This window comes from Drosophila gunungcola (genome assembly GCF_025200985.1).
Source record: "Drosophila gunungcola strain Sukarami chromosome 3L unlocalized genomic scaffold, Dgunungcola_SK_2 000003F, whole genome shotgun sequence".
Taxonomy (NCBI): Eukaryota; Metazoa; Arthropoda; class Insecta; order Diptera; family Drosophilidae; genus Drosophila; species Drosophila gunungcola.
Window position 1 is genome coordinate 6,092,744 of NW_026453179.1, and position 24,653 is coordinate 6,117,396.

The 24,653-nt window shown below is 40.4% G+C and overlaps 2 protein-coding genes across 3 annotated transcripts; both read right to left on the minus strand.

Moving 5' to 3' along the window:
• Window positions 1-321: 321 nt before the first annotated feature.
• LOC128258675 (trypsin II-P29) lies at window positions 322-1,255 on the minus strand. Its single transcript, XM_052990460.1, has one exon. The coding sequence runs from the start codon at window positions 1,243-1,245 to the stop codon at window positions 322-324; it is 924 nt and encodes a 307-aa protein (XP_052846420.1). The 5' UTR covers window positions 1,246-1,255.
• A 16,311-nt stretch (window positions 1,256-17,566) lies between these two features.
• Window positions 17,567-22,731, minus strand: LOC128258676 (mucin-7). 2 transcript variants are annotated; one of them, XM_052990462.1, is made up of 3 exons: window positions 22,229-22,731; window positions 20,555-21,023; window positions 17,567-19,598 (listed from the first exon to the last, which is right to left on the minus strand). In XM_052990462.1, exons 1-3 carry the CDS (start codon window positions 22,326-22,328, stop codon window positions 17,615-17,617), a joined length of 2,553 nt encoding a protein of 850 aa, XP_052846422.1. In that variant the 5' UTR covers window positions 22,329-22,731; the 3' UTR covers window positions 17,567-17,614. The 2 variants fall into 2 exon arrangements, with proteins under 2 accessions (XP_052846422.1, XP_052846421.1); XM_052990461.1 differs by lacking the exon at window positions 17,567-19,598 and adding an exon at window positions 20,167-20,484.
• Window positions 22,732-24,653: the final 1,922 nt, after the last annotated feature.

A 24,653-nucleotide genomic window follows, 5' to 3' on the forward strand; every position in this document is an offset into this window, starting at 1 on the left:
ATAAGCTGTGAAATGTTTGCAAAAAAACAACTATCACATACCTAAATCGTAGCCTGCGGCTTCTATTTCTTTTATTCATCTTTCTCGAACGGCTATAAATGATTAATAGCTTTTGAATATGCCAGTCTATGTTAAGCTGTCCAAATGTATGCATGATTTGTGCCGTTGCGAATATTATTTAATCGGTTTGGGCTTAAGTCTGATTTTTAAGCAGCTTACAGTTTGTTGAGAGCAAACAAAGTAAAAGGTTTTAACTATTATTTTGTTTGGAGCCCAATAAGTATAGTACGTTTTTCATTTGATTTTCATAAATTTATTGATCTAATAATTTCTAATGCATCTTTTTATCCAGTGAACGTATTGCTTGCAGTTGACATAAACACCGGGATAGTTTTTATTGGCGCAACCAACGCCCCAGGACACCACTCCGTAGAGGATACCGTGGCTGGTGAGGGGACCGCCAGAGTCGCCGGAGCAGCTGTCCTTCTTCGATCGGCTGCAACAGATCATGTCCTTGTATATCTTCATGCCGGCCTTCTTGTACAATTTCTGGCACTTTGCTCTACTCAAAAAGTCCAGTCCCACGCGGCGAAGATAACGCTGAGCATTTTGGGCATTTACCGACGTAATGCCCCAGCCACTGACCACGAATTTTCTGGGAAATCTTGTTATTTCGGGTGAGGGCAGTTTCACGGGCTGCACACAGCGGTTGTAGAAGAGCGGCGACTTCAGCTTCATCATGGCCAGATCGTGTCGCATTGTATAGTCATCATATTCTTTCAGTGCCACGATCTTTCTCACATCACGAATCTGTCCAAAACGTCTTTGCTGATCGGTTCCCACTCGCACCTGGTAGTGTTCGGCTGGTCCGAAATAGCAGTGGTGGGCAGTGAGGACCCAGACACTGTTGATGATCGAACACCCGCAAACGAAGTAGCCATCGTAGTGCACGGATCCCTGGAACGGAGCTTCCTCGCACGAGATCCTATAGCCGTTGACGATCCTGGTGGGCAAATTGTCCTGCGATTCCAAGGCGTTTATGAAGGGATTCGAGGATATGTTTCTGAAAGGCAGGACGTTTGGTTGCGCAACCTTTTGCTTTTCGTACAGCAGATAGTGAGTTCCATTATCCCTGTAATATCCCGACCACGAGGGATCCTTTTGTCGTCCTTCTATTCCTGCGACGAGGATCAGCAGCAGACCGGCACATATGGTAAGTTCTAATTTCAGTAACCTATGACCCATTACGATAACCGCTCGCTACCACGCTCTCAAACCAACTAAAAATTATGAACTTTTTCGAGCCACTTGCAACCTATTAGTAACTGAGTCGGGTCTTCTTACTAAAACCAGTCTTTGGATTTACCATTTCTTTTTAACGACTGTTTGGGGAGTCCAGTTTTAGAATTTGCCCATACACACCCGTCTCAGCGGGATTCTGTCTGTCTGGGGGAAAAAAAAATTTGCATGTTCTATCCATTCAAAAACATAATTGGCAAAAACGTGGATAAAATGACCTAGTCTCATTTTTAGCCAATTTTTCTTCAAACTAAGAATGAAATTGCGCTTGATTATCAGAAATTAATTTAATTTTTTTGCGGGCAACCAAATGTAAATTATATTTTTGTCTTAAACAATGCAGATTTAGTTTTAATTTTTTGTTAAAGGGAAGGGGAGCTGCACAAAGTAATCATATCTAATTTATAATGTTTATAACTATTTGACTTTTATGATAGAATTTTGGGATCACAGAATAGGATTATAGAACTTTTTCTTCTGTTGGACTTGCCGAAGATACGATTAGTCATGAGAGTGTAATAAGGAGGGTCTTGAGTTCTTCTTTGCCAAAAGCTTTGCATAAATTCCTCCATCATTTTACTGGTGCTTTGTCTTTGTCTATTGCCGCTAGTGGTAATGGTTTAGAGTGCCTCCACCACCCACCCCGCCGAACCCCTTTTCACCCATAGTTTTTTTTGCGGCAGGTTTCGGCTGCCCATTTTTGGTAGGGCGCCGCTTCCGCATGACTTGAGCTCAGTATGAGCTCAGGCGGAGACAAAACAATAAAACTATTAATTTAATGTAAATTTTGCGCAGCTTAATTATGTGCGAAATCACAGGGGACACAATGGATGTGGATGTGGACACGGCCGGGCAGGAATAATTAGGCAGGCGCACTCGCACGAAAGTGAAAGGAGCACTGCACTCCGGTCTGGACTTGGCCAAAAGCTTCCCCAGCTCCAGGTCCAGGTCCAGGTCCAAACCATAATGGTGCCACCGCGCCACCAATAATTATGTAAGCAGGCAACAGAAATTCATTAGCTCGGCGCCTATGCAAATTTCTTTTTGGCCCCGCTACTTAAATTGCATTTACGCGGGAGCTGCCAGCTGCCAGATAGCCGATAACATTGGCATTTCACTCGACGCTGGCTGAGATTGCTGGCTTATCGTCGTCGAATGGAATGCCAGTTGTTCGCGGAAGGTGGGAGGAAGGAGGAGCCCCCTTGCCGCCGGCTATGTGGGGCAGCAATAATATCCGCCAGTTTCGTGTGGCGAAAAGCGTGAAGAATCGCAATTTGTATGGTTTAATTAAAAAATCTGTCAAATGCCAGTTTGTATGCTCATTAATGGATCTCTGAGGCAGGCCCCCAAACAGCGAAATCATGCTTGACATAGCATGAACCCGGGCTCCAATAGACCATGCCACACCGTACCGTAGCGATATTATGCTCGATATGTGCGGCTCACGTTGATGTTGATGTTGATGTTGATGTCTGGCGGCAGATGGGGGAGCTGCCTGCACCTCTTGACAAAACGCCAAACAAAAGACTGAGGCAACGAACCTGGTTATTACCAGCCTGTCGCGGCGGCTCTTGCATAATAGGAACTTTGGGCCAAATTGATTTTTAATTATGGCATGCCAAGAAATATGGTGAAATACCAAATGATGGGCTGTCTGTTCTCGGAAGGTTGCTCCTTTGAGAACTACAGTCCAGTTTTTGAAGGTAGAACTTACCAATGGTTTTTTGTTTTTTTTTTTTTTTTTAATATAATTTAGCTGTTATTACTCAATCTGTTATAAAGGTTTAAAACTATATGACTTCTTCAAAGGATTTATTTTATGTCTTTGAGTGAAACATAGAAACTAATCAACTTCAATGATCAATAATAAAAATAAAATCGTTTGGGATTTTATTTATTTAAAGTTGCATGCATATACATATGTTTGGAGCTATCAAAGTTGATTCCATTTCAGGCATTCTCTATTACATAGAAGCTCGATGGCAGTACCCACTGCGAATGCATGAGGTCATATACATAGCCGTTAAATTCGAAGTAAAAGAAATTAAGATCTCTCGTTATGATCTCCTGGATTGGATTACCCGCAATTCGGTGGCAGCAATTAAGCCATTACAGTGGTCTCTGAAGCAACTTTCATTTTCTGGCATAATTGAAACATAATTTTTGTAGTGTAAAATCGCACCGGCCGGCACTCGAACACGCCAGGTGAATTTCACCCATTTCGCACGTTTCATGTCGATCCGAGCCGTTAGTTAATCATTTGATGCCATTGCGCAGCCTTTTTGTCAAGTCAGCACCAGCACGCGAGACGCACCCGACCAGTCGCCACATATCGGCAATTATCGCCGGAGCCATCAGCTGCCGATAGCGATTGCAAGTACGGAGTATTGGGTACTCCCCTCCTCAAAATCCGATCTCCACTTCAGGCGCACCCAACCCCTGCCTCTCCGCTCCTCTCCTCTCCGGTCCCGTCCGCCCGGGATCCGCCCATCACATGGAAGAATTGTGACATTTAGACACAACAAATCAAAACAGGCGGCATCATTAGATTGCACAGTTCAAAATAATGGTGTCGGTCTTTTTAATTAAGTGCGAACTACAAGGATTGTATACCGATTTCTAAAAAACTTAAAAATAAAGGAACAAAGATAACACCCTAATCAAAAATGCATTATTGAATGCTGAAAATTACTTGTTTTTAAAAAGTAAAGCAAAAGTATGTTCGTGTTCTTTTTCATTAAAATTAAGTGTTTTTGAAATATATCATAGCGTCTTTGTAAGCAATTTAAGCAAACAACAACCTAAAATGATTATTGTCGCAAATTAAATAAATTTTCATAAATTTTCAGCCAAATAGTAATAAGAAAATATTAATTTATGCTAAAACTGGACTAGATTTATATGTATAAGAGGATTCTTTCAACAAAATGCGACTTTAAGTTAATGTAAATTAAATTAATTGCTACAAAAATTAAATCTATGCTTTTAAGCGATCTATAAAAAACTTTAGAATAAAGAATAAAAGATAACATTCTAATCTAAAATGCATTAGTGCTAAAGATAACTTGTTTTAAATATTATTGCAAAAAAATATGTATGTGCGTGGTGTTTTTCTTAAAAATGTCAAATATGATATTTTATCATAGCGTCTTTGTTAGCAATTTAACCAAATCAAAAATAACAATTTTCTAAATGGATTTCGGTCGCAGTTTAAATCAATTTTTTTTACAACTTCAACCAAGTAGAACTAAGAAAGTGTTAAATTTATTTTGACAAAAATCAAATCTCTGCTATTAAGCATTTGCAATGCAGTTTGCGACAGCAAATATCCAGCTAATGATAATCTAAATTTTCTTACTGTGTGGCTCTGGTTGCCTCGTTTTGTATGTCAATGGGTGTATAGAAATCGAAAGTTTCACACTTGTCAATTAAGTGTACCGAGTGGTGGTGGCTCTTGGCTCTTGTTGTTGCTGGCTCCACACTTCATCATGCGAGTCGGGCGGCATTGCACCGCCGTGGAACTGCAGTTGAAAAGCGGCTGTCAATGAAAATGAAATTTTATTGAGATTTTTTCCGTTACCCCCTTGGCGGTTCGAAATTAATTAGAAAAGTGCCTGCATTTGTATCGCCGTCCGTGTGTGTTTGGGTAGCTTAATTGCTTTGACGTCTCGTGTGCGTGTGTGTGTGTGTGTAGTTATATAAGTTGTTAAATACTTAAGCCATAATAATCTCCAATTGGAAACGACTATCACTTTTACGATAGACCCCCGATCGACTGCGTCGTCTCATAAAGCTAACAAGCGAAAATCGCTGACTCTTCTAAGCGGTTCTGGTGTGGGGGGCAAAAGTGGTGAAAGTAAACGCTCCACGGGAGCGGGTGACAATGTTGCAACCGGCAGTTGGAGGTTGGAAGTTGGCCTTATGCAATCAATCTCATCCGTCAGCAGCATGATCAGCAAACTCCTCCGATCGATCGATCTGCTCCCGTCGCCTCATTAAACGCACATAATTGTTATATCGATGCAGGCACCTACTCCCGACCGGTTGCATTCAATGGCCAAATTTGGTTAAATAATGCATGATCCACGGGGCTGGATCCACTTTTACCTGGCCAAAATGACCGCAACGAAAGCGAAAGTTCTTTTGTCTTGCATTGACCAAAAAAAAAAAAAACGCAGCTTCGATTCGATTCTTATCGCCGCGCTTTTTACGCTGCTCTCCGCTGCCAGATCGGCAGATTTATGCACTTTTCATTTCACTTACCGGCCAACAACTGCAGCGAAGCAGACTCAACTACATGAAACGGTGCCGAGGAGCCGGCAACTTTCTTCGGCACTCGACTAGCACCGAGATTATTATGCACATATGGGGGCGCCAGCATTGGTACATTGGGACACCCGATTCCGATTCCGATCCATCGTTCCACCAGCCTCCTCACCCAATTCTTTAAATTGCCACTTGCACTTGACCGAGCCGATGCCGCAGGGCAGGCGGAATTGGGCAGAGGAACAGGAGGACCACATATAAATACGAATGCACAGTGAGCTGACCATGGTCAATTAGGATCTCTCTAAAATAGCATTTTCGGGATGTAACTTTCATAGGAGCACATTTTATAAAGTTCTTTGACAACTGTTTTATTGAGCACAAAAAAAAAAAGTACCCAGGTTAGAAGGCACTCAGAGACTTCAAAAACAGAAATGAATTATAACTAATTCTAAAAATAACATGGTAAAGTTTCTGCCTTAAGCAACTTAATTTAACTTTGTTAGAACGTTGTAGTTTCTGCTTATTATTATATTAATGTTTGTACGGAATAATTTTCTAAGTTTGATTTAAAAAATCACCGATCTAAGGATTTAACATTAATGGAATTTAAAAAACTGCTTAAGCTTAATTTTGTCCGTAGCTCCTTCAACAATTAAATAAAAAAATTTGTGTTAATGTAATAAACAAATCGTCGAACAGGTCAATCGCCTTCTTTCGAGCACTTAAACTGGTTGGTAACGTTGAAAAGAATATAAAGACTCATACTTTGTTTGGCATACTAGATTGATAAGCTTTTGTTTCTTAAATAAAGACGAGTTTGTAAAGTTGGAAACGGTTTTGTTTAAATAATAATAAATTATTATTGGCCATGACTCTATCAACAAAAAGTTACAACAATAACTTAACTACGACTCTGTTTAACAGTTTCGAGAAAGGGTAACCACTGTGCCTGGGTTTGCATGGGCCACCCAGAATGTGCGACAAACTGGGCCCCAATTAAGTTTGCAGCATTTTAATCGAGTCGATGCGTTTTCGGGCATTAAATTTTGAGTTTTTCAGTTCACAGGTTGGGTTAATTTGTGAAAGTTTTGTGTAAACAAAGCCCCAAAGCCCCTCGAGGGTCTCGATCTGCAGTTGGCCAGTCCGCAGTCAACAGTCCTCAGTCCGCAGTTCGGCCATAAATTCAATCAGGCGTGGCCACTGCGATCGAGATCGGATGGGCAGACGGGGCCCATATATCTTTCTGCCCCGACCCGCACACACTGGATGGTTTCGGTTGACATTGGCTTAAAATATTTGGAGTAAAACTGATTTAATTGACGTTGACGTTGCGTAATCTCCAGGCATTGGCCGTGGCCCTGCCAATTGGCCGCATCCTGTCATTCCAGGGCGATAACAGCGGCAATCAACTGGACAATAATGTGGCATAATTGGCCAGCCCAGCTCGGAGTTAAACTGGGCCTTAACTGGGCTCAAAACTGGGCTAAAAACTGGGTTAGTGGCGCCGGCGCCAAATCCCAAAACCCGAAGCGGGACCCAAGCAAAAACCAAAACAAAGCACGGCCCAGGAAAAAAGTGCAGAAAACGAAGCCAGATCGCCGACCAGTTCGTGTCATGTGATTTTTATCGTTAATAGGAAACAACTGCAGCAGCAGCAGCAGCCAAATCCAAAGAGACAAGTACAAAGCCAAAGCGCCGCCGATTGTTGCTGTTTCGCTAGTTTGTATCGAACTGCGACTGGCGGAGCAACAAATGTTGCATTGACATGAAAAGGGTTTTTATTCAATTGTTGGCAACATGCTACGCTGCCAGAGTGCGCCGCAAATATAAAATAAAATACAAATAAAAATGTAGGCGCTGTGAGTCAGTCTGCACAGGGAAAAGGCAGAAGAAAACTATAAGGGGGTTTTCAATACGAATCTAATTCATTTTGTTGTGATATTATGCGGTCTTACTCAGTTTATTAAGCTAAAGCTGTACATATTTATAACATCTTTAATTTAAAATCTAAAGGTTATATAAAATGGAAACGATAGTGTTTCAATGCCTTGCTTCTAAAATACCAGATCTAGGAATCGCTCACCATTAGCTATCAACAATTTCTTACTGTGTTCCCAGAGAAAAGGCAATGCTAATCTGGCTGTTGTTATTGTTGTCTCGCAACTTTCATAATAAAATCAACAACGCAATCAAATTACAAGGCTGGAATACATTTAAAAAGTAAGCAAAACAAATTATGCAAAATGTTTTAGGCACGAAGCCTCGCCATTCCCAGTGGCCTTTGCAATCCGTTTAAGGCTCGGAAAACCCCTTCGGATAGCCCCCCTTTGGAATCCCCCTTTGCCAGATCAGTGACCAGTGATGACCAGTTACAAGTCAGTCAGTGAGGCAGCGATCGAAGGCAGAGGCAGGTCAGTACTCTCACATTCACCGCATCTGACTGACGGACAAGGTCTTCGCCATTTCCATTTCCATGTTCAACTCTACTCTCTCCTAACATCTGAACATCTGATTTTTAGTTGGCTTTCCAAAAAAGATTAAAAGTTCTCTTGAGGGAATCCTGTATTGGAATGGCCAATATTACACCAATAAAAACAATAATAAAATATTATTGTATCCTTTAATTTGCCACTTGTCTTCAACTGATAACTTTTCTTTAAAAAAGCAAAAAGTAGTAAGTAAGCTATAAATTTTTGTATTTAAGATTGCAGCAACACATATCCTAATATTCTATTTTAGAGACAATACAAAATGTCAAGCCTAATAATTTATTTGCAATACAGCTTTAATTAAAGTACCAAAATAGTGTCTAATCTTAAAGGTATTTAAAAAATAGTTAACTTAATAAAGCCTATATAAAAGATATATTTATAATATTAACATGAATCTTTAAGAAAACAAGCTGTTTTATTTAAGCACACGCTCAAGTCATTTAAAAAATAAAACCATACTCTCTTTTCTTGATCGTTTGACTTATTGAGACATATTTCTGGAGCGACTTAACTACCTTTCTCCGCGCAAATGGCCAACCTATCATCGACTTTCAGCACCTTGGCTTGACGTTTCCCTATCCCGATTGATTATGACAGGTAACGAGTGGACACCTGAAACGGTGACAGTCGGTCAGTCAGTCAGTCGGCGGACTTTCGTTTTCGGTTTTTCTCCGGCGCAGGAGCTGATGTTGACAAAATGCATCGGATTCTGCGATGGGGCCGTGAGAGAGAGCGACAAGCCAGGGAAATTAATTATAATTGGCCGCGGTAAATATGCAGAGATGCGAAATGCAAACTGCAAACTGCAAAATGCAAAATGCAAATGCGAGATGCAAACTCGTTGGCAATCAGCAAAATCAATCATCACGTGAGCAATTGACGAGCGGCCGCCAGCAACAAAATCAGCAGAAATGGTCAATAGAGTTATCAATTTTAGTGGCAACATGTTGCATTTCGGCAGTGAAGAGTGAAATTCGGTGGCAGGTGGGCAGTGTGTGGGGCAACCTTGGTGGCGGTTTAGTTTCTGTTTCACTTTTATGATTCACCCCGGCCACCTCGAAAACATTTCTGCCGGTTTTTTGTGTTAAATGCTGCGCTTAGTGCGTAAAATTTCATTTTATAGCACAAGGCGTTTAAACGCCGCGCGCAAAATAAAGTTGTAGCTGAAAGCGTGTAAAATAATAACCGTCGGGCAGCAACAGCAAAAAACAACAACTTGAACAACGCAAGGTGAAGTGTCGTAGCCTTGCCCCCTGGAACCCCTCCTTTCGCCCCCTTTTCCCCACCTCAACTGGTGTCATTTTTATGTTGCACTTTCGTTGTTTGTTCATCAGACTTTTAATCAGATGCGGCCCCTGGACATCATTTCATTTAATTGTATTCAAGTGTGTCTGAGTTGCTTTTTAAGAGATTTTCGAAAAAATTATTAAGGAATTATTTATAATTTAGTATCAAAATCTGTTTATATTCAACATAAAATTAAAGGCTGCCATTTCTGTCCATTTTAAAAGAACGGTTACTTTTTAATTAATTATTTCATCAGTGTAATATGTTTCGAAATGCTGGAATATTTGTGGGATAACATGTGGTTTCGATTAGCCTCCAGTTAACACTAGATACATGGTAAAACACAATCTGATCTTAATAATTTTTGAGTGTTGAAAGATAATTGGATTTCTTGGGTCTGCTTGTTTTACGTAAGTATAACAAATTAAATAGGTTTAAATTTGAGTTACAGATTGAAATTAAAAACACAATCAGTTTACATTGTTACACAAGTGAGCTTGTTAAATTTTAAATTGTTGTGTTGTTTTTAATAATCAGAGAAATCTAAGGGAAAATAATACATATAGATCTTAGAAATTTGATTAGCTAATAGGTGGAAACGTAGTTTTCGCCATAATTTGAGTAATTTATTTATAAATTACACTTAACTTGTTGAACTGTCGGCACCTTGGTCACACTGCAGTTGTGATTGCAATTAACACTGTGCATATGCATTCACATTTCGATGACGGCGCTGATGATGTTGCAACCGCAACACTTACCATTTACCACTTGCCTTAACTCAGACCTCGTACCTCTTACTTCTTACCCGTGGCAAGACCCAGGCCCAGACCCAAGCCCAGACCCGAAGCCAAGTGCAGCGGCCACTCGAGTTGGTCTTGAAGTGCATCAGATGAGGGGGGCCGTATCACCGCATTCAAATCTTCCGCATGTCAAGGTCAATTAGCATTTGTCCGGGGCTCCCAGCTCCGATCTTCGATCTTCGAGGCAGTGCTGTGCGTGATAAAAATGTCAAAAGGTTTTCATTGGCATTTTGATGTGGTTATTGCCGTTTAGCGGCTTAGGCACTCGGCTTAGCCATCGATAAGTGTTGCCATCAGCTCGAGTCCACTTCACAAATACATATCTACCCAACATATAGTGAGCACACACACTCCAAAAGGAAAAAAAAAGACAGTAGACCGAAGGCGGGGGCGTTGGGGGCCGTGTCATTGAACCGCTCGCTAGGATAGAAAGTGACCGCTACTCGGCCTGCTATCCTTGGTGATCTATCTTAGTGGCCAAAATAACATACCTACAACAGCTGAAAAGTTTTCACTCCTTTCGCTTTCATTGCAATTACCAAATACGATTCTTATTTTCAATTTCAATATGACGACGACGACAGGCACGACAACGACAGCACTGTGGTTCAAGAAAGGTTTACTTGAAGGTCAAGTGATACAATATTAAAGTGGCCTTTTAATGTTTATGAACATCAAATATAGGGTTGAAAGTTTTAAAGTCGATTCCATAAGTTATTTAAAATAATCTAACAAAAAAAAGTATTTCTCCATATCAAATATTATTAATTTTTAATTTAATTTAATTTAATTTTTAAATTAATTGATCGGATAAAGGTCTATCTAAACCACATAAGTTAACCCATTTAGTCAGGAAATAAAGCTTATCTTAAATTAAAAGATTACAACATTAAATTAAATGTAAATGGCTTTACAACCTTATTATAAAACTGAAATGTAAAACACATTGAAGAAATTCGTTGAGCAAAGTTCTATGGTTTTTTTTTGCCCTTAAAGGGCTTGAAAATTGCTTGATATGGAAAGTAAAAGCCTGAAAAATCACAAGACCCGTGCCCCACTGTGCCCGATCGACGAAGGGGAAAAAAGCGACCGCGACAACGCAATTTCGCACCAAATTTGGAGCCAGGAGCTCCAGCCAGCCGATGCCAGGCTTTGGCCATGGCAATAACAATAACGGCGGAGTAGCTCGATGATCGCTCCAGTGGCTACAAATCCAGCTCCAGCTCCAGCTCCAGCCTCAGCTTCATCTCCAGAGCTCGTGTCCACGATCGCTGCTCCTGCCGATGATGTTGGCGATGTTGTGTTGCCGGGGCCTATTACCATTTGGCTTAGTCAAATCGTTTGTTATGTTTTTATCTTGATGTCCAGTCACCTTGATTTGTTGTAGAAAATGCAATTTTTGGCATGCTCGTTGGTTTGTCGCCCCGTCGTTCGGCTACCGTTGCAAAAAGTCTGGGGATCCGCGGTTCGATGCGTAGGGTGAATCGCTTTCCCAGACGCGCAGATCGCCGATGTCGTGGGTGACGGACTGACAATGAAAGTGAAATTGCTGTCGACTGCTTAGAATTGAAGTTGAGCGAAAACTACACGTTTGTGCATTGGCGTCGAGCAATTTATGGGTCCGTCTCAATGATAAGGTTCAATGCTCTTTTTTCGTCATCACTGCTTACCTTCTAAACGAAAAAATGTTGTAATGTTTGGCTTAAGTTTCTTATGAGATGGAAAAAAATAACATAATGAATTTTATAAGGTAATATAATGTTGTTATTTAAAATCAATTTAAATATTTTTTGTTAGAAATTCTACAAACTATTTTACTATCAGGCTTTATTATAATTTTAGCTTTGGAATTAACCAATAAAATTTTGGAAGATGATAATTACGTTTCCACTATTAATTTAGTATATATTTTGTATTGTTCTTATATTTTAATTACTTGCAGTTTTTACTTTTGAACTCAAACTTAAAAAGCTCTATTTTTCCCGGTGTCCAATGAGATCGAGAGCGTCTGGGTTTATCCACGGGGACGATGTCAAAGGTCGGCGCGTGTTTTAAGGGGGTGGGCTGGGTTGGCGAATCTAGAAAAATGCCACATGAAAACGGTGAAGCACAAAGACAATGGGCAGACGTCGACGTTGGCTGCTTGTTAAGCTGAGCCCAAACAACTTGAAACAAACAAACCAAAATGCCGCATCTAAAAAACCCCAAGCAAATAACAAGCAGCAAACAAACAATAACAAACAACAAACGAGAAATGGTTTGGTTTGTGAACAGAAGCCAATTTACCCTCACAAACCGAAAGAAAGTCCAAAAGAGGGTCTGATATAGTTTCATGCGAGTAGATTGAAAGATTTATATCATTGAAAATGTCTTACAAATGCCATTGATAAGTTAAACATTTCTCATTTTAAAGTACCTTGAACTGTGGGTAAAAGTGGGAATGAATCGTAAGAAGCGAGTAACAAGATTGTTATTTAGTTACCAAGGTTTTTATTGTTAATCTATATTATTTATAAACCAAATAAAACTTAAAGCGACACAAAAATGCTTAAAATATCGTATCATAAATGTATAGTTTTATTACATATAAAGGTTATCATTGTATTTGTATTATGCAAAGTATTATTTTTAAATATAGAACAGTTACATAAATGTAAAACGAATTTGTAAGTTTTATGGTATATTCAAAAAAGGATTATCAGCTATACAAAATTATTTGAGCAACGTTAAAAAAAGAATAATGAAAATAAATAAGACAAGGACAAAAGTTGAATGTTTTATATATATTTATATTACTATATAGTTTAATCAGTAGTTTTGAGTCTCGGTCAATGCCAAAGGCCTTAATAAATGGACTATACCTCTTGGGCAGAGGCATGCAACCAAATGCAAATGCAGGGACGACTGGCGGATCATTTGTTGTTGCCTTTTTGGTGGCTGCTCTGTTGTCATTATTTATTTATGCCCAAAACGTTTCATTTTCATTTTCATTTGGCTTTGGCCAAAAGGGAGTCATCGTAGTTGCCGTTGCCGTTGTTGCTTTTGCTGTTGGTCTGAAACCTGAAAACTGGGTTACTGGCGCCTGTTTCGGGCCACAAGATCGTGTCATGCGATTTCTATCTTTGTGTGACTACGAAAGCGACAACCACAACGATGTCGAACGCTGAAGAAGAAAAACCCCGAAATTCGAAACAGAAACAGCCGATTCCAACTGACAACGGAGAATGAGAGCTGTGTGTTGTGTTGTGTTGTGTCTGCAAATCGTTGGGTAGTTCGTTTTGAGACAGAAACTTAAACTGGGTACTGCAACTGCGCCGTTTCGAAAACAAAAGTAAAGTGTTTGCGCCTGCGGCGTGGGCAGGAGTTGCCTTCGAAATGGGACATATAGTGCGCCGATCTCTGACTCACAAGCGCCAGCTCTCGAGGCGGTAGCTGGAGCGTAGAGCCTTGGGAGTGGGTCATTTAAATCTATCACAGATGTTTTCCCCCATTTTTTTGGGGGATTAAGGGTGTGTGTCTATAGGGCATTTATCGTTACTTCTTGACTTTTTAAGCAGAGGGAGAAAAATATCAAAACAGGACTACCTCCATCCATGATTTTTTCTGATATACTAAGTGACACAATGAAAATTAAATCACAGTTTATTTTTTATAAAAATTTAATTCAAGAGTTCGAAATAAAAATGGAGTAACCGTCAGAAGCATTTAACTGATAATGCTAAATAACATGGTATATATTTACAGTAACAATTTGCGTATATTGGGTGGTAAATTACATGGTTCTGTTTTATTTAAATTCCCAATCAACCTATCTTTTAGGTTACCTTAAAATATTTAAAGAAAGTTTTATGTGCTGTACATAAATATTCAATCGCAAAATAAATTAAATAATACTACAAAACATATTTATTTATAATCGGGGATTAATTTTGTAATTACATAATAATATTTCTTAAAATTGTACCATATTTTTGGGACACACCCAATTTTGGTGTTGTTAGTAATTTATTCAAAATCGTTTTAATTCTCTCCGTGCATCTTGCGGAGTGTGTGCCGGGTTCCTCAGCAGTCGCCCAACAAAGTAGTCACGAATTAGCGCAGTTCACATGGGAATGCAGCAGGATGGTTGGGGGCATTGGGTAGGGCTGGACACACATAGCCAAGAATATGCAGCGGCAGTTGCAGGCCCAGCTGTTGACACACTCACACATCCGTAGGAATGCATTCTGTTGCAACAGCGGCTGGAGTTCGTTGCCTAAGTCTTTTGTTTGGCTGACGCATGAGCGAATGAACTCGAGTGGCTGAGTGTCCCGGCTGATTTACGCGCCTGACCGCTCCACAGTCGCACCACCTACGCACTCGCACTCGCATTTCCAATTCCATTTCCACCTCCATTTCCCTATTAGTATTTCCAACACCCCGAGAGCCCAGTTATCAACTGATAAGTAGCTTATGTAATGGCCCACGAAAATGGGTTAAAAGTCGCTCTGACAGTTTAATTTGACACTTTTTGGAGCCTCCGTCTCGGTTTTGGTCTCACTCTCACTCTTTCCGGCTGTCTCCGCTTTTGTTGGAGAGCACGGATGACAGAGTGCTTTTTGTTTTGGTATTTTCTTTCATATTTGCTTAACAAGATTGTGTGTATTGAATTGTCATTTCTCTTGACAATTTAATTTGGATTATGCGGAGGCTACTGAACACCAGCTCGTTGCAGCAGGTAATGCAGATCGGATCAAAAGGCAGAGGTAAAAAAGATTGGGTCACCGACTTGATAGGGGACTGCACAAAGCGAAAATAAAATAAAACAACGTGTCATCTTAATTTCTTAATAACCATTTCATTGTAACAAAATAATTAAAGTTTTTATTTCATTTCATTTAAAATGTTTATACCCTTTGTGATATTTGCTTAGAGTAGCTCTGAACATTTGCTCAGAGTAGCATTGATACCCAAATAATATGATTCTTATTCATTTTATTAAAAATCCAATAAATTTAAGTTTAAATCTAGCATACCTTATACATTTTTATATATAGACTCCTAAGATATACATTCATTATTTATGCCAACCCAGTGCTTTAACATATTTTTCTAACGGAAAATTCTACATGTTTTAAGAAAAGTAATGCAATATAATTGCCTGCTTTATCAATGTTCATTAAGTTTAAGTCATTTTTACAGAGCTGTAATTTTTTTTAAGAATATAAGATATTATAGCGATTGAACTACATTTTTCGGAAAAGTATATAAAATAATTCAATTAAAGATTTGATCATAAAAACAAAAAGCGGCTCTGGTCAGTTTTTGTGTTTGTTTTTTTGCCGAGTGGTAGAGGGCCTTGTGTACCTGGCTTTGGCTTGTGGCGCGGGCACGTTTTGGGCCAACTGCCGACCGGCAGAAACAAAAGGCTCTGGCCAAACGCATTGAAGAAGTCACCAGCAGCGGGCAGCTGAGCTGAGGCCTCGAAAAGCCGAGAGCCAAAGATTATTAATGGCTGGCCTCCTCCAGCATTTCCGTCTTGACCCAGGTTATGCAAAATGTTTGCAAAAGGCCAAACGAAAGCAGCCGAAAAGTAGAAATGTTTGCCTAACAAATGGTTGCTATTTGCAGCCAGCAGCAAGTGCGTTGCCGCTTTAACTGAAATGGAAATGAAAAGGAAAAACATTAATTGAAATCCGAAAAATTCGAAAATGCGCATGCGCATGCGCACAGAGCACTGTTAACTCGGTGGGCGCTGTTAAAACTGGTCGAAAAGTGTTTTAAAAATGGTCGAAACGAAACTGTAGCAGGAAGCTCTGTTAAGGCATTGTCTTCGGTGATTTCTTAGATTTTATCGTTGCCTGTTGCATAAACTTATTGATTTGCCATGCTTGTTGCTGCCGTCTGGACATATAAACAAATCAGCTGCTGCTTGCCCCAAACAACAATTGCATAAATCAATTTTACACAAGAAATTTGCTGTTTTTTCTGTTTGTTTTTGCCAGCCCATAGTGCGTATGGATAGCTGGCACATGTAAATTTGATTAAAAGCTCGTTTTACCACAATCTAACAAGCGGCAACAGAAATAACCAGAAAATGAAGTGCTAGAAATGCATTTTCTGCCCCACTGCTGCTAATTTCCACTGTCTCGGCCAAAAAAGATGACGCCTCCACTTTTGATAAATGAAAGTAAAAGTACAAACACTTGCACTTCATAGATCATTAGCGGTTGGTGCTTTTCGTTTTTTGTGCGATTCCTGCGTTCAATGAACCAAGTGGCCATGTAAAAGTCATTAAAAATAGAAAACAAAACGAAACGATACGAAACCCATCAAAACTTGTTCTTTCACTTTCAATGTCACGCCACAGAGACCGCAGAAGACCTTCAACTTTTGGACCCGCTCACCCCCGTGGGCACTGTTTCTTCCGCCTGGGAATTAATTGCGGCATAAAGAAAACATTTTGCGAGTCAATGTACGTAATTTGAAAATCGTGCCAAAATAGATGCCATAGCCAAACTCAATTTGCAGGCAGCAGGTGCAAGGAGTGCAGGGGGGCTCTCGGAGCACAGGCGACACCCCCGCGATAATCCAAGCAGATATATGTCTGCTGCTGGTTGTATCCACTGTAGTCATTTGTCTGCATGTCGCTTTGTTGAATTGTCTATTTGTTTGCCAAAAAGTGCCATGAAGACAACTCGTTGTTTGCTGCTGCGCTGCCCGAAAGCAATTTCATTTGCTGCCGCCGCCGCTGCTGCAACAAATTACTATCATTGCTGTTAATAGTTCATTAAGTCACGGACGGGAGATGTGGAAGCCATGTGGAATCACGGCTACACGGAACGTGAAACCGTAAAGCGAGAAACGTAAATAGTAAATAGTAAAACGTAAAACCCACTTCAATCCGCCGCACCGCACTTCAAGTGGCAGAATAATTGAGTGAACGGCAAGATAAACATTTCAATTTCGTTATTAAGTCATCAATTAGAGGAACCCAAATCGGACTGCAGGGTGATTCGGTTTTGATTTGAACTCCCGACCGGCAAATTGCAAACCATAAAAGTTTCGCAATAAAAACGTTGCAATAAAATGCGACTCTTTTGTTTCTGGGTTAGCATTTTATCGTTGGGCTCCATTGCTTTATTGCTAGTCATATGGTATTACAAAACATTATAATCTATGTCTATTTATATTACTTATAGTAATAGCTAGTTAATGTATATGTGTGTATATCTGTTGAGGCAATTGGTTTTTATACCTATTTTTTACAAAGATTGTTTTGATGAGAATATATGTGGGTAAGCAATAATAGATTTTATTTCCAAAGTCTGTACATCCATATAGGCCCTGGCAAAATAAATTGTCTTAAATACTTCTTTAATTTAAAATATATATATTAAAGTGACTTTAACAGTTATGCATGGCAGTAACTTGTTTATAGAAAAATGTAAATTTGATGTTTGAATAACCACAAAAAGAAAATAACTAATTAAGAAGGAACTCGTTATAGCAAATATCGCAGCGTTCGACGGTTTGATGGCTTGACTGCGGCAATTTCAGAGCATTTCCCATCAATGTTGCTGGTTTTTTTTCCTTTCCAAGAGATCCTCCGTAATTCTTTCTCATGACCCAAGGAGAAGTCCGTCGAGAACTGAGCAGGGAAGATGTATAGGTGTGCCTGCCAGGACTGCAGGACCTCAGGGAATGTAGAGTGGCCGTGGATCCTCTGAGGATCTCCAACCTGGCCAGGGCCGCTTCCAAATCTGAGTCCTCATAGCCCTCTATCACCACTTGATCCGGTGACTGGGTAAAGGATTTTATACTGGGTGTATTCAGACTGCTCATGGGTTGGATTATCACATCTAAATTGCCGCTGTCTGAGGATTTGGCGCTGGAAGCACGCGATGTGGATGGTGATGGCATCTTTGAGGTGGAAACCGCAGCTTCTGGGGCTTCTGTCTTTTGAGGTGTATGAGGTAAAGAGGACAAGTTCTGGTTTGTTGGGCTTTGGGTTTCGCTACTGGGACTGAGATCTCGCGGAGGTAAATGTTCCGAAGAAACATGGTGTGATTGGCTGAGCTTCTCTGGCAGTTCATGGGCTTCATTTGTTTTTATAGGCTGTGTTATTCTAAAGGGACTCTTATCTACTGTAACTGAACCAAATTCCATAAAAGACTGTTCTCTAGATCGGACTATCTCCTTTGCCATTGATTTTTGAACTGTTAGTGGACTTTTATCTTCTCTGAAGGAATAAAATTCAGTATAGGAAGGCTCTCTAGATCTAACAGCATTCTTTTGTACTCTTAATGGACTCTTATTTTCTCTTAAGGAATCAAATTCAATATAGGACGGCTCTCTAGATCTAGCAGCAGTCTTTGTCGAAGGGTTTTGTACTCTTAGGGGACTTTTTTCAGTTTTTTGGGACTCAAGTTCTGTGTAAGATAGTTCTCTGGAAGATATATGCTTAGAAGGATGTTGCACCTTTGTTTTTGATTCTATGACAGGACTTCTTTGAGACCTTAACGAATCAAACTCAATTAAAAATGTTTCTCTAGAGCGAGCTAATTCCTTCGATAAAGGCTTTTGAATTCCTAATGGGCTTTTATCCGCTTTGTTTCTAGGATGATGTTGATCCTTTGGTTTTAATCCTCTAAAATGACTCTTTTGTGATTTTAACGCATCAAATTCATTCAAAGATGGTTCTCTAGAGCGAGTTATATCCTTCGATAATGGCTTGGTGACCCTTAACGGACTCTTGTGGGAATCAAATTCCAATTGCGATGATTCTCTCGAAGAAATATATTTGGAATTCTGCTTCTTGGATGGCTTTTCCTTTGTCGGGGTTATGGTTTGTACCACTCGACGACTTCCGGTAACTAGGAGTTTCTCTCTTTCGGATCTCAAGGGCTGCGGGATAACCCCAGTGCTCATCCTGCGGCCATAACCAGGTTCCTCGGCCAGAGGAGCCGGTTTGCCTCTTCCCCAACCTGAAATCCTTTCCGCTGGAGCCCTTTGGATCCCGGACTTAATGCGATTGGTCACTGGAAGACTGATGCGTTCGCGGTGTGGATTGAAATCAAAGGTCCTGGAAGAGGCGGCATTCGAGAGCCTGGAGCTGGACCTTGAAATACTTCCCGGCTGTTCGGAGCCCACGAACTTGGCAAACTCCCGCTGACCTCGACGCGTTGGGGCTGGAGTTATGTGGCCGCTGGACAAATCCGATTGAGAGGCACTCTGCGAGTTTCCACCGCTAAAGTGACCATCATAGTGGTTCGGCTTGTCCCGCAAGCTCGTGTGATCCTGGTACACGGAGAACTTATTTTGGCTGTGGGCAAAGCTCTCATACGGCTTGAACTTCTTGCTTTTGGCCAATTGATCGGCGAACTTCTCCCACTCTGTAGTACTGGGCCTCTGCTGCTCTTGATCCTTTTTGTCCTTTCCCAAGGACTTGCGACGCACTCTACGGGATCTGGAGGTTTGTGAGTGAGTGTGTATGGAATTTGGTGTGGAAAGGTGTTGGTGTGTTAGTGAAGAGTCATTTGGATTTTTCCTTTACTTGTGAAGTACTTAAGTTGTTTAGTTATTATGTGAGTGTCTGTTTAATGTTGGGCTTTGCAAAACTTTCAGCATATATATATAAAAAAAAAAACTGGACTCAATTTAATTAAAATGATCGGTAAGAAAAATCTATTTAAATATTTGGATAAATTAGATTTTATCATTTTTTGGAGAATTCAACTTGCTTTACTTTAACAATTTATCTTGCGTACATTTCAGAACTAACTTAAGTTTCTAACAAAAATAGACTTTCAACACTTAAAGCAGTGAATTACTATTGCTTGTGTGGTTAAATGCTTACTATCATATGTTAAAGTTTTTTTCTTAAGGAAATAGATTTGCTCAATAGAGAACTTCAATAGCATAATGTTTTTCTTTAACTTTTATTATTGCTTTCGCTCACATTTTCAGCTTTCTTAGTTTTGCAAAAACGCACATATCCGGCTAGCCGAACAAAACAAAGATAGCCGTGTAAAATATTCAATATATATTACCAATACTACGTACAAGACTTTGCTGTTGCTTTTCTTGTTAGTTTGATTTGCTGGGGTCGCAAGTAAACAAAGGCATGGTATATGATATGTACATAGAAGTAAAGTAAGTTTATTTACAATTTACATACAAGTCAAGAAGAGAGAGAGAGGGAGAAGATAGTAATATGTTGATTAGGCTATAATAAATGTAAATATCGGGATGCTACGACGAGAACTACGAATCATAAGCGAACGTTGCAGGTACAAACTACGCGAAAACTTCAGGGTGCAGTGGCGCTACGGATTTACGGATTTGCGATGGGGCTACGGGTTACGGTTACGGGTTAACGGTTACGGATTTGCGATGCATCAGGTGCTCTCTAGGCCTACTTACTCCACGGGGGCGGAGGACTCCGTTGGAGGGGCCTCAGCTGCCGGAGCGGATGACTCGGCGGTGGCGGCCACAGTAGGTTCCTCTGCCACCTGAGAGACCTCGGCACTCAGCTGGACCATCTCCTCCAGCGAGGGCTTCGGAGTGGGCGGACTCTCCTCCTCGTTGGCCAAGGCCCTTTCGATCTCGGGCTCCGGGGTCGAAGTCTTCAGGCTATCCGCATCTTCCTGAAGTTGGGGCGTCGCAGCCCGAGAACTGATCAGCACAGTCACGGCCTCTTCTGCCTCGGGCTTTTCATCGGTCTCGGGTGGCTTTTCCAGGTGCAGACCCTCCATCACCTTGTGCTTGGCCTCGTCCAGAGCCTGAGTGCCCTCCTTAAAGGCGTTGCCCAGCTCGTTGGTAATTCCCGCCACCGCCGTGCCAACGGTCTCCTTGGCCGTGTCCAAAGTGGTGGTCAGCGTCGCAGAGGCGTCTGCAAGGATCAAGGGGAATGGAAGCACTTTCATTTGCCATTTCCTGAGAGTGCTAGAGTACAGTACACAAATGTGCAGTTGAAAAAATATTTGGATAGCCGCAAAGAATAAATGTCAAAAGACAAGAAAGTATGTAAAATATAAGTCATAAGATTTAATAAAAATATTTTCTTTTTATAATAAACAGAAACCAATAACGCTTTAAAGTCCTGCATTGCTAACAACATTATGTATTGAAGGTTTAAATGTTATTTATTTACCCTTTAACATATTTTTTCAAATAAATGTTTTACAGCTAAAAAAAGCACTGATTTTTTTTCTAAATGATTTGAAATGTCTATAAATTTTTTATCTTCTTTATTACACAGAGAGCATAATCCCGACTTAATAATAGTACTTTTCCTCAGTGCACATGTACGTATAATATTTTTAAGTCAATGTTTTGCTCTAATTCGTTGACGGCTCGGTCACGCAACCAAGTCGTTTTTCTTCATATGCGTTAAATAAATGTATAAAAATATGGTCGGCTGATGGCAATTGGAGGCAGCTTTCACTTGCGACCCACTGCGGAGTAAAGGCGAAAAATCAGGCCGAAAGGCTCGGCGACACGCATTGCGCTGGCCAATTGTCCTTTATTACGTGGCTTGTTATTATAATAATGCGAAATGCGAGCACATTTATTGCCTTCATTGTGCCTGGATGTATCGAATTTCTTTTTCGCATTAAGTGGGAATTTACTTGCTCGTTGGTGGTGGCTGTAAATTAACTAGATTTAATATTGATTTGGGCAAGGGCCTTGACCCCTCACGAGTGGCTTGTATTTTTCATTTTTAAAAAAATTGTAAGTAGTGAACTCTTTTTAAAAGATTTTTATTTATTGGTCATTGAATTTTTTTTTTTTTAATAGTTATTATACGTTCTATACATAATAGATTATTACGAGAGCTCAGAAGAATTTTATATTCTCCAATTGACCTATGTTAAATGTCATCTGTCAACAAAAAAAACTTGGATATGTTTGGGTAGATCTAGGCATATATTAGTCTGAACATTAAGTATACGCCCCGAATATCGAGTATACGTTCGATGGCAGCTTGGAATTTCCCTTCGATTGCACACTCTTAAATGTCATCTGCTGTCCAAAACCAACTAATGGCCAACTCGGATTGGTAACACACATACACACACACACACACTCACACACCTTCTACGGCGGCCTCGCCCTTCTGCTTGACATGGCTGGCGGCTTTCAGCATTTCGCTGCCCGCAGTTGCAACCATGGGAGTGCTGCTGGCACAGCCCATGACTTCTTCTTAATACTCGCCAGACAATCGCCGAATCATGCCGAATGGGGCCGGGAATCGATGTGGACTGTTCACAGCCGTCGAGGATTTATTAATAACGAATATGAATATGAATTTGGAATGAAAAATACGCCCGCCTTTGGTCACGAACTCAACGCAACTGAGCACTGACCCAAAACATTCGCTGCTAAAGTGAAGGGTCAGTTCGGCACTCGACCACCTCCGACATTCTCCTTTCAGATCCCTACCATTGCCATTTGCTGGGCACGCAACAGGACCGGACTGCTCTGTTCTGTTCTGTTCTGTTCTGAACTGAGCTGGACAAGACCTAGACCACTCCGAGCTCCACAGTTTGCATGTGCGTTCGCACTTCAAGTGAAGTCAAATTGTTGAGGTCATGCGCGTTGGGCGCACACTTACCATAGTTATAGTACGTAGTTATAGGCCAGCGCTAAAGGGTTCTAGGTCTGGCCCAAAAAAGGTGAGGTGTGCACGTGCAGGGACCTAGACCAATGCATACCTGGTACCAATGTTCATTAATATTTATATTTTAATTAATTTAATTAATAATTCGTAGCGGTAGCTTCAAATCAACAAACATCAGAATAACAATAAAATGTTTTTGCTAATAAGAATACCTATTTAAGTTTGTTTTCTGTTTTTGCATTATAGTAAAGAAAAAAGGATTGTTCTTTGTACTTTCACTTACTTTATATGTCAATTAAGCTAATAATATTTATATATAAATATATATTAATTCTACTTGATGTTTATAATAAGTTACTTTACAGCATTTTACTTCAAAGTAAAATAGGTGGGAACAGTCTAAAAACTTAATGCTTAAATTGGTAAGCTAAAAATATTTTGTAACAAATTTTTAATAATAGTACATCACAATAAGAAATTGTGCCAAGGATTAATTTTATATTGTTACATCATATTTAGTTTCAAAATACGGACAAACATCCTATAAATTAAATGGAGAGTAACAATACAATTCATTGTAAAATTATTTTAAAATGGTGACATTTTATATGGAGCTAGAATTTTTGAGTTAGTTGTGTACTGATCTTGAGCAGTTCTTGAAGACAAGTATACTCCTGTAACCCAAAGGTACCTGTCATAAAAATACAAACAAAATAAGGGAAAGTGAAAACAAGGCTTCATGTAGGTAATTGTTTGTGTGTGTGTGTGTGTGTGTGTGTGTGTGTGAGGCAGCGTGTCCATTTACGATTAGTTTGCCCCATAGGTGGCGTGCCTTCAATTCCGCACTTGACGTGGGCTCGTGTGTAGGTCTGTTGGTCAATAAAAGCTCCACTCGGTTATTATTTTTAGAACGCTGCACGATGTTCAATTGTTGCTCTAATTTCCATATGGGTTTTTGCCCGTGCCCATGAATGAAGCGAAATATCCGGCTGGGTTGACAGTCCCAATCAGATAAGAGGTATGATATCGATTCGGCATATTCTTCCGTATGCAAATGCAGATTTGCAGCTAGATTTTTCTGAGACCCACACCGCTTACAATTGCCCAGAGATCTTCGCAAACGGCCCTTCGTGAAAAATGATATTTGATTTATTTTAGAGTGTTTGGTCTTTGGTTTTTTTTTCTGCAATCGATTGGCTCTTGTGGCGCTGAATGCCTATTTTTGCCGTTCGGTGATTTATGTCAGTCAAGCAGTGACAGCGCTTTTCATGAGCCAATAAAGTTGTCCATGTCGCTTTGTCATATTCATATATCATGGCCGTACACCCGGCGACTTATGTCATATGGTCCAAGAGCCCCAGCCCCCGAAACCCCCAAAACTGGAGTACGAGTATCGCACAGAGCCTGCGCATAAACGAAGCCTAAGTGCGCGATCGAGAGACGGCGTCCGAGATGGTGACGGTGACAAAACACAATTTGGCCGGGCCAAACAAACAGACAGACAACTGAAACAAGTACAAACAAACCAGCTCGAAAAGTCGCATATAAATCAGCACACGCAGCTGGTTCATTAGACTCTCCGTTCGGGCTCTTGGATCTGCCATTTGGCCTGACATTAATTATATAAGCTAAGCGGCGCTTAATTATGTGCTCAACAATAGACCAAAAGTGCTCAAAACCCAGTCGACCACTCGCGTGATGTAATGCCCTCCCAATGCGAAAGTTTTGCCTCTTAAAAACTATGCAAGTACCTCGAATATAGCTGGGTAATTAGGTTGTTGATGACCTCCGAATTTGACAAATGGGTCTCATTGAAAATAACATTCCGTCTTATTAAGTACAAACATCCTTAATGCGAGTTAAATTTAAAATTTTCCATTTCTGAACGTTAAAATTGCC

Excerpts from the sequence above, each read along its gene's own strand:
- LOC128258675 (XM_052990460.1), bottom strand. The coding sequence starts at position 1,245 with ATGGGTCATAGGTTACTGAAATTAGAACTTACCATATGTGCCGGTCTG.
- LOC128258676 (XM_052990462.1), bottom strand. The coding sequence starts at position 22,328 with ATGGGCTGTGCCAGCAGCACTCCCATGGTTGCAACTGCGGGCAGCGAA. Across the intron at positions 21,024-22,228 it reads GGGCGAGGCCGCCGTAGAAG|ACGCCTCTGCGACGCTGACC; the intron begins GTGTGTGAGTGT and ends TGATCCTTGCAG. Across the intron at positions 19,599-20,554 it reads GAGTCCTCCGCCCCCGTGGA|ATCCCGTAGAGTGCGTCGCA; the intron begins GTAAGTAGGCCT and ends ACAAACCTCCAG.